This window comes from Daucus carota, chromosome 2 (genome assembly GCF_001625215.2).
Source record: "Daucus carota subsp. sativus chromosome 2, DH1 v3.0, whole genome shotgun sequence".
NCBI classification, from domain to species: Eukaryota; Viridiplantae; Streptophyta; class Magnoliopsida; order Apiales; family Apiaceae; genus Daucus; species Daucus carota.
This window is the reverse complement of record NC_030382.2, coordinates 38,291,025-38,301,972: the sequence shown is the minus strand read 5'-3', so window position 1 is coordinate 38,301,972 and position 10,948 is coordinate 38,291,025. Positions and strand designations below refer to the sequence as shown.

The 10,948-nt window shown below is 32.0% G+C and overlaps 1 protein-coding gene across 1 annotated transcript; it reads left to right on the top strand.

Annotated features, from left to right (window-relative positions):
* The first annotated feature begins 511 nt into the window (after positions 1 to 511).
* LOC108205849 (arogenate dehydratase 3) lies at positions 512 to 2,139 on the top strand. Its single transcript, XM_017375943.2, has one exon. It carries the CDS (start codon positions 725 to 727, stop codon positions 1,967 to 1,969), a length of 1,245 nt encoding a protein of 414 aa, XP_017231432.1. The 5' UTR covers positions 512 to 724; the 3' UTR covers positions 1,970 to 2,139.
* The last annotated feature ends 8,809 nt before the right edge of the window (positions 2,140 to 10,948 follow it).

Here is a 10,948-nt window from a genome sequence, read left to right as displayed (position 1 = left end):
ACATATACATCTTCGACTGATAAAAAATTGCTTCAATCAACGCGAAGAAGTAAACGCATAAAAAATTCTTTAATAAACTCATTGAAACTAAAATGCATTCAGGTTCGCAAAATTTACCAACACCCTTCCGTCTTTAAAAAATATCATGTTAAATTACAGCGAGTTAATTTTAATTAGCAGGAAGATATAGTTACTAGCAAAATCAAAGATTTAAAGCGTGTTGTACAAAGTGTTCTGCAAAATGATCTTTGGTTCATTCAATAACTTTGACAAATGACAAACACAAGTCACCAGAACTCGTTTAGTAAATGTGTTATTTGAACTAGTTTACCACCAGTAATTTTTAATAGTCCACTTGATCAGAAGAACCCAAAATTGAACTCATTCATGGCGCCATATATACCACACACAAACAATACCTACCACATCTACCAATAATACATTTAATAATATGTGAGAGCTGAGAAAAATTGAAGAGAAAGAGATAGGAAAGCAAGGGAGGTTAGGTAAACATTGACCAAGGCTTATATTTCCATCTACTTCTCGTATCACTCCATAGTATAAAACACCGAACATCCCTCACCGTTTTCTCAGCTTGGTTGTTCATAAACTACAAGCTTTATAAAACATCATTCCCACCTAACGAACCTTTTCTCTCCTCATTCTTTTGGATTTATTTTCGAATTAAGATATTATAATTCCAAGTTTTTAGTATAACCTCCAAATGCAGACTCTCTCAGGTACTAATTTTATTTCTACAAGCTGGGGGATGAATTCGGCTAAAACGAGTCGAGTCGGGCCGAGTCAACTGACAGTTAGCTCGGTGTACCGAGCTGATTCGGTATCGAATTCAGCGAACTTTGCGAACTCAGTCGGCGCGACTCGCGCCGACTGGCAGGCCTCGTGCGCGGTACTGGCCAGCAAGGTAGTCTCTCAGGAACAACAGAACACGGAGAAGACAGACGACAACATCACTGCAGTGAATGGCCACAAGACACTGGAAATAGTTCCGATTGATAATCTCCCGAAGCCGCTCACAATTGCAGATCTGTCTCCGGCTCCGATGCACGGCTCGACGCTCCGAGTCGCGTACCAGGGCGTTCCAGGCGCGTACAGCGAGGCCGCGGCTGGAAAAGCTTATCCGAACTGCGACGCGATCCCGTGCGATCAATTCGAGGTCGCATTTCAAGCCGTAGAGCTCTGGATCGCAGATCGCGCTGTTTTGCCGGTGGAGAACTCGTTAGGCGGCAGCATTCATCGCAACTACGACCTACTCCTCCGTCACAAACTCCACATCGTCGGCGAAGTACAACTCCCCGTGCATCACTGTCTCTTAGCTCTCCCCGGCGTTCGCAAAGAGTATCTCACTCGCGTCATTTCTCATCCACAAGCTCTCTCTCAGTGCGAAAACACATTAACAAAACTCGGACTCACTGTCGCGCGTGAGGCCGTCGATGACACCGCCGGAGCTGCCGAGTTTATCGCGGCGAACAATCTCCGTGACACGGCAGCCATCGCGTCCGCACGCGCCGCCGATCTGTACGGTCTCCAGATCCTCGCGAACGGTATCCAAGACGATTCTAGCAACGTGACTCGGTTCGTGATGCTCGCGAGAGAGCCTATAATTCCCCGGACCGACCGGCCGTTCAAAACAAGCATCGTCTTCGCACACGATAAAGGAATGTCAGTGTTGTTCAAAGTGTTATCAGCATTCGCATTCCGCAACATCAGCTTGACGAAAATTGAGAGCAGGCCTCACCGGAACCAACCAATCAGAGTCGTCGACGGCGAGAATTCAGGCACGGCGAAGCACTTTGAGTACTTGTTCTTCGTTGATTTCGAGGCGTCAATGGCGGATGTTAGGGCACAAAATGCACTAGCGGAAGTTCAGGAGTTCACGTCGTTTCTACGAGTTCTCGGCAGCTATCCTATTGATATGACTCCGTGGTCACCTTCCCGGGGAGATTAAACATTTTTTTTTTTTCTTCATGTTAAATAAATTCCAGGAAATATTTTAATTTTAATTATGCCTCAAAATCGGTAAATACATTTATTTGATGTATAAATTGTAAGGGTTTACACCTACTGCCGTGCAGATATTTTACATCATGCAAAATCATTTTCTTTTTATGCTTAAAATTGATCTATCCTTTTCTTAGTAACAGCTTTTTTTTAAAATATAAGCAGGAGTAAATATGTGTTAAATTAAAATATTTGTTTATATAAAACATATTGAACTGATATGTTTGAAAGTGAATTTAATAATTAATTAAGCTTTTTAAAATTTAATTTAAATAAATAAATTCTTTATGTATAGAAAGTAAAATATATTTTACTCTGGAAGTTACTTTAAAATGGTCTTTGATAACCAAATTTTTCGCGTTATTTTTGGAAAAACTTTTTTAGAATGTGTGTTTAAAATACTTTTTTTTTTTTTTTTTTGTCACAAGATACTTTCTCGTATAAACGATTTGTATCATAATACAAAAGCCGCTCCCAGGAGTTCCTTTCGTTCAAGAAAGTTTACCATCTAACCCTCGGACATGCAGAGATGACCGGGGACGCTTAGACAATAAAGCTTTAATGTTCGATAAGAAAACACCCACAAGGTCCTGCTCGGCTTTCCGTCCTTAACTTCTGTCGAGTACCCTGAAAAAACCACATAAATACAAAAAACATGAGAAGTTCATATATATTGACTAAATAAAGTTGATAAATCATAACATAAAAGAAAGACGAGCAACATAAAGCTAAATAAGAATGGAACATAAATATGTTACAGAGAATCTTGAAAAAAATGAGAGTAACCCAAAACTACAATAATACAAAACATTAAAAAAACATCTACACCAAAGAGATAATGAAATCTCTTTGGTTAGATACTTTAGGACTTAATACATAGTAAAATATACCATGCAACAATACATCATAATGTGAATCAGATTGGTTCTTGAGATTAAATTCTTTCTGTTGTGCCATTTGGGAAGCAACATTGTGATCATTATTGCTATCATTACTACTGGGATGATTGCAGCAAAGTTGTACAATGTAGGAATTGTTCCCATATTCTGCAATTAGTAGCTGTAGTTATTGGCACTTATTCTTGACGCACACTGATGGTATCTTCAATATGCATTTCAGAGATGTTAAAAACAACTGAGTATCCAACCTGGATTACTTGTCCCGCAATTAAATAACCCAGAGTTACGGGGAAGAGGAATACGAAGTCTTCTGGGAACTCCTGCAAGAGCTTTTCCAGGTACAAGGTCTGTGAATGCTGTCCATTTTCCTATCAAAAAGGAACTCTGTAGTCTGTCATAAGGCTTCGTACCCAGCCTGGGCCAAACTGTGACGACCTCATTCTTCTAGTCTCCAAGGAACTATACAGTACACCCAAAACGAAAATGATTGCTAGCAACCCGTTTACATAATTCGACTGAAATTGATACTTCTCTTCAGAAGGATCCTCACCTTTAAGATTTTTAAACTCATTAATCAACCCCTGTTATACAAATGCACTTGGTGTAAAATCAAATCACACATACATAACAAACTTTGCGAAAATTATGGACAGCATTACAGAACATTATTCCAGTGTTACAGAACATATATATATAGTAGAACTAAACCAATTTTTTATCCTATTATGCCTAAAAATTTGGAGATGTTTTCAGCAATTACAAGATATAGATGTGCCAGTGGATGTAGATGCATACGTGGCTAATAAACACAAATTATAAGATCATAAAACTAAAATTTAAAAGTTGTCACCAGGCCAGAAGCTTTAGCAGATTTAAGAATCCTGAATGTATGCCAGAAAAAAGTGCAGACTAAGAGGGGTGTATTCGATTGGGATTTTAATGGATTGTTTTTAGTCTATGGATTTTAATGGATTGTGTGTGATTTTGATTTTGTGCGGATTCTTGATAAAATGTCGCAGAGTTTATAGGATTTAAGCACAATGCTTCAAAATCCCATTGATTTTGGTGGGATTTCAAAAAACTTAAAATACACTAAGAATGCCACAAAATCCATCATTTTATGAAATGCAAAAAAATCCATCAGCATTTGAATACCATCAGATTTTAATGGATTTTAAACAATCCCAATTGAATACCATCGGATTTTAAAGCATAATTTAAAATCCCAATTGAATACCACCGGATTTTGTAGCATAATTTAAAATCCCAATCGAATACCTCAAGATTTTAATGGATTTCAAACAATCCCAATCGAATACCCTCGGATTTCATGAATGCAAAAAAATGCTTTAAAATCCCAATCCAATACACCCCTCTAAGGCATATTCACTAATCAGTAGCACTGGAGATAATTATCTTGACTCTAGTCTCTGCTATGAAATATCATAATCCTTTATCTTTTGAGGTTTAACTAGGAAGCAACACTTTCAAACTAATCACCTAATTAATTTGACAGATATTGTTTAAACAATCTAAGGTTGGTTTTCCCACCTTATGAAACAGCTAAAAAGATTTGTCGATGATGTCAAATGAGAAGCTTCCACCATTTCTTTCCACAAAATCATAAGTCCTCCCCGCAGTCCAACTCTTGGGATCTCAAAGCCTTGTTCAAAGCCGAGTTTATTACACATCATACTAACTTTACTTGCTTCCAGCTTAGTTTCCATTAAAACCAGTACATCAGGCTTATAATATCTAGTAAGTAACCTTGCTTGTCTAATAGCTTCTTCACTATTAAGCCCTCTAGCATTCCAGCTTACAATGGCCATGCTTGACTTATTCCCGGTATCAGTTGTATTTTTTGAGATACTACTTCTTAGAGTTAATTGGCTTCTTGTGTTATTCTTTATCTAATATAGTTTTTTATGTTACCTTTTCCTAAATCGATACTCTCTTTTACTATTGATTCTTATTTATTAACTTGTTAATTTGATTGCCAATATCTACTCCATATTTGACGTTTCAAATCATTACTCCTTTAAGCAGCCATTTATTCTTGGAATATATGTTAGTTATATTTGATTCCTTTACGATTTATTTTTAATTTTGATGCCAGAACAATTTAACCCTGATTTTTCTGTGGTATTTAAATTGGGTTCTCACTCCTGTTGTTTAGACGAGAAACTTAAGATTAAGTTGAAACTTATTCACGTAATCAAGTGTGTTTAAAATACTTGATGTTATACAAATCACCAAATATATTGGTGCAGAAATCGATTAACTGGTCGTTTTATACACTCCATTAAAACGTGTCTTCCCTCTTCTCCGCACAGAACAAAATCCAGTGTGTACTTAGAATTGACTTCACCAACAATAATTGGCAGTTGAGAGTAGGGATGCACCGAAATTCTGGATCAAAAATCTGGTCTAGCCCAGTCTGGCTAAAAAAGCCCAGCTCAAAAAAGTCCGTTCCTCTCCTCATCGGGTCAGGGTCTTGGTTTTGAAAGATTCTCATGTTCGTGTAAACTAGCTTCTTAACCCGTGCAAAGCACGGGTTGCTTTAAATCACTTTTTTCAATATATGTTATATCTCGTTATTTATCTTTTTTATATTAATTTGTATTTTAAATTATAGTATGTTGATGTCTGTATATACACATATCCTCACTTTTATGATATTTATTAAAAATATAAATACAAAAAATATATTAAAATTCGGTTAAATCGATGACTAATTGGTCGAAAATTGGATTAATAGGGTCGAAAATCAGGTAGAATATTAAAATTTACAAAAATTTTGTGGAAAATTTAAAATTTTAAAAATGATTATATATATATATATATATATATTATTTTTACATATATAATATTAAATTAATCCTGAATAATGATCCTATTAATCATTCTGATTAATCGCTGATTTTCTAATTCCCGCTTTTTACAACACTGAATATTTATTTATTTATTATTAAATCATAATTATTTATAATATATACAAAAATTATAAAATATACATTTTTATAAAAACAAGTAAACATTAAGGCTTAACTTTCGTAGCCAAACATAGCCCCATAAGATACTTAATTCCTACATTATACATCAAGCCAGTCCATCGACTTCAATATCAAAATACATATTTTTATATATAGAGAGGTCATTATAGACTTTTAAAACTAACGTATTTATTAGATATTAATGTCCAATCATTAATATACATTAATTATAACATGATTTTGGAATTGATTTAATATTATACATATAGATAATATATATCTAATCATTTTTAAAATTTTTATTTTCCCCATCTTTTCTTTTTTTATAGACCTACGTTCAAATTTTGTGAATGAAAAATATCTTTTTTTTTTTGAAACAAATGTGTTAATCTAATAATAAAAAGCCATACGGCATCTACACCAATGATCGAGTCGAACAAACTGAATGTATTTTGAGTAAAGGATAGTTTAGTCATTTTGGATTAAATTGATCAAGATTCGATTTTACTGCTACAAGTATGTGTCAGATACTTAGATATATAGAATAAAAAAAAAATAGTTAATGGCTAATCACTGTTTCAGGCTTCTGGTCATTAGCCCTTTTACCGGGATGCTTGGCCAAAATGCTTCTTTTATCATCAACTACAGTATATATTACATGATGTTTAAACACAATTGGAAATATAACATCTCATTATGTCAGCAGCCAAACTGCTTCTTTTATCATCAACTACAATATATATTACATGATGTTTAAACACAATTGGAAATATAACATCTCATTATGTCAGCAGCCAAACTGCTTCTTTTATCATCAACTACAGTATATATTACATGATGTTTAAACACAATTGGAAATATAACATCTCATTATGTCAGCAGCCGCGCAGCAATCGTCAGCTTAGAGTTTTGACTATGACAAAAGAGTATACCTTCATATATGATCTAACATTAAACTGCTCAGAAAGAATACTATCATTTTGACTTTGTTTTACATGATTTAAGGGTCTATTTTATGTAATTTTTTGCAAGGATTTCAAATATAAAATTTGTTTTAAGTTTGTAATCAATAGATAGTAAATAAAAAGTACACGAGTGTACCATAGAGAGTAAATTAAAAGTACGAGCGTACCATCGGTAGAAGTCAAAAATACGATAGTACCATTAAAAAACCCACTTCTACGAGGGTACCATCAAAAATTTGTCTAGATATAATTTAAATTTATATTTACTTGTATTTTAAGTCTTATTATCTTGATGTCTAAATGTACATATATCCTTACTATGATGATATTTATTAAAATGTAAATATAAAAAATATACACTATTTAAAATTTTATTATATAATTAAATTATCATTCACCTAAAATTATTGAAAATTTGATAAAAACAAATAAGATTCTTGTCGAATCAGAGTCTTTGTCGTATAGTTAAAAAATCATATATATGATTTTATTAAATCATATATATAATTTAATTAAATCACAATAATTAAATATTCTAAAAATCGGCCGATTAACCGAATAATCGATAACAGACGAATTTTTAATACGATTTGCTAAAATTCGATTAAATCGATGATTAATTGGTCAAAATTGGATTAATCAGTCAAAAATCAGGTAGAATATTAAAATTTACAAAATTTGTGAGGAAAATTTAAATTTTAAAAATGATTAGATATATATTATTTATATGTATAATATTAAAATAATTTCAAATAATGATCATGTTATAATTAATGTATATAAATGCTTAGACATTAATGTATAATAAATACATTGCTTACACATTAATGTATAATAAATGCGTTAATATTAAAAGTCAATAATAACCTTTATATATATTAAAATATGTGTATTGAGTGAAGGGTATATTAGTCATATCGAATTAATTTACAATGATATTAATGTCTAATAAATACGTTAGTGTTAAAAGTCAATAATAACCTTTATATATGTATAAATATTGTATAATGAACAAAGGGTAAATTAGTCATTTTTAATTAAATTACTCATGGTTGCTGTATTATATATACTAGCCTTTAACCCGTGCGAAGCACGGGCGGGTAGATAGTTTGTGATTTATTATTTATAATTTATATTTTAATATCATTTTATTAGTATTTTAGTATTAATGAATTGAATTTTAATTAAATTATATTAACAAATTAATTATATTTTCTCACAAAAATTCAGCTTTTATAATTTATTATCTATTTATAAATATTTTGTTGTTATTAATATGTAGATACTATATTTATTGTGTTATGGATTAGAGTTAAAAAGAGTTATACGAAGGATCTTGTTTTTAAAAAGAATATTCAAAATTGTATATTTATAACTTTATTTTTAATGTCATTATAATTTTTTTATGAAATATTATATGATGATGTATTGTGATGAGTGTTTTTAGTATAATAGAGTTGCACATGTTATAGAATTCTAGTTCCAGAGGTAGTAGCAAAACAAAAAAACATAACTAAGACATGACCATACCAAAAATTTGTACGACTACAAATTATACCCATGTTGGCTTATTATAGTATAGTATAGATAGTAAATTTTGGCTCGTTCTTACCAACAACAACCGGGTTAGAGTTGTAACCCGGTCCACATAAAAGATGCTCCACTTTTCAGGATCATTGAACTAATTCATCTGGCTGAGAAATCTGATTAAAATCATGATGAAATCCGATCATATTATATCTGTACGATGATATCTCCATACAAATTATTATAATATGAATTAAATAAGAAATAACATAATTAAGAAGAATGAAAAAAAAATTGGATGGAAGATAGATTCCAAAATATGATCCGCATAGGATCTAGTGAAATAGTCATGGATCAAGTTTTAACTCTTATACATGTCTCTGAGCCCGTCCAAAATTTAAAGTCGACTCGATTAAGTCGACTCGATTCAGCGGCGGAGGTACTAAGAGCTCGGAGACAATCCGTGGACCATCTTCAAATCTAAGAATTGGCAAAAAAAAATTCCAAGTGGTGCAGTGAACTTTAGAAGCAGCACAACCTAAATTTCAACAATCCAACCCATTATATACTTATATATAATAAGCGTAAGGGAGATAATTTGGTCGTATGGTCTTATGGTCCAAAAGTTTATCTTGGATACCGTTAGATTAGAACAAAATTAAATTCTGTTCTATAAAGAAACTGACATCTACTTCCATGTTTATAATTCCTTTTCTGAATCTAAAACAAATTCTGTGTTTCATGTGTTTTTGGTTTTTTTAATCCAAAATATATATTTCCTAAAAAATTATTTTTATCCATCGGATCGTATATTGAACAAATAAACACCGTTAGATTAGAACAAAAATAACATCTGTTTCATAAGACAACTGATATCTACTTGCATGTTTATAATTCCTTTTCTGAATTCAAAACAAATTCTGTATTTCATGTGTTTATGATTTTTTTAATCCAAAATAAATATTTTCTACCAATTTTATTTATAGAATCATATAAATCGCACCGTCACAAAATTATTTTTATCTAATATATTTTTAAATTAATAAGCCCGATTTATGTGAGGAACGAATACAAAAACTTTTTCTTAATCCAAAACAAATTCTACCATGTTATTACATGTTTATGATTCATCTTCTTAATTCAAAACAAATTGTGTTTATCAATTTTAATCTCGAAACCATAAAAATTTTTAGAAAAATATTTAAATCACATTATATAATCTAATAGGAGTTGGCGTCACATATTTTACTTAAAATAATTTAAAATTTGATAGAAAGAATTTAATACTTTGGCATGATACATATAATTTTAATTTATTATTATAAAATAATTTTTTTCACACCATTTAAAATATATTTAAAAAAATTATAAATAATTAAAAAGCTCCCGTGCCTTGCACGGGCTATAAGCTAGTAAACTTAATACTCCCTCCGTCCCATTTTAGTTGTCACCTTTGGTATTATGTCGGTCAAATTGACCAAAATTTAACTGAAATTTATTAATATTTTATCAATTGAAAAAATAAAAAAAATATGCCACCGGAAGCAACTTTTAATCTACTTTAAGATGTGATTTTCAGTTTTTTAAAATAATGAAAGAATGACTTATAATCTTTGGTCAAAAGTTAGTCAATTAGACCAACAAAAATAGAAATGTGACAACTAAAATGGGACGGAGGGAGTAACATTTAAAACTTCTAAAAGTAAGAAATCGATATCACTTCTTTTTTTATAAAAAGAAATCAATTCATTTACTAAAAATCATACGGCATTTATAAATATAATCGAAATTAGACGGACGTCGTGGATTGATATCGTTGTTGAATTCTTTCTTCATGGAGTGGCAACTAAGCAATATGAAGATGTTTTGAATGTATATACTTGTTTTCACCTGATTAGTTTTCACCTGAATGTTCTGAATAATCAATCATAGAAGCGATCTCTTAATAACCTTCATATCTGAATCAAACTCGTGGAAATCATGCCGATTTATAACCTCATGCATGGAGGACAGGGGCGGAACCTCCATATCTGAATCCAACTCTTATTCGTAAGGAAAGACTAGCAAAACCCAAATAAATTAGAAATTTATTGTGAAAAAAATAAGATTTCAAACAAAAAAACAAAAGGTTGGAGTTTTTCACCGGTGAAAACCGATGAAAGCCCCTCAAAAACGTTTAATGGAGATTAGGGCCCGGGAGAGAGGGAGATAAGGAGGCGTTAATCAAAGGGGTCTTGGGGTCATGCAGATCCTACACGTTCCTAAATTAAGCACGGGCACCAGACAGCAACCAATTTTTTTCCCCCACTTCCAATTCACTTTAAATTAATGACTCAAATATGAAGTCACGGTGTTTTCTGTTTTATTGGATCTTGCATTATATTTTGAGTAAATAACAAAGTGGTGGCTGTAGTTTCTCAAATTTTACAAAATATTGGCTGGAGTTCAAAAATTACAAATTGGTGGCTGGACTTTACCTCCGCCTTTTAATAAGGTGGATGCCGTCAAGATCCGTTAAATCTGGCCGTTAAGTCCAAAAAAA

Coding starts and splice junctions, on each gene's coding strand:
- LOC108205849 (XM_017375943.2), top strand. CDS start 725: ATGCAGACTCTCTCAGGTACTAATTTTATTTCTACAAGCTGGGGGATG.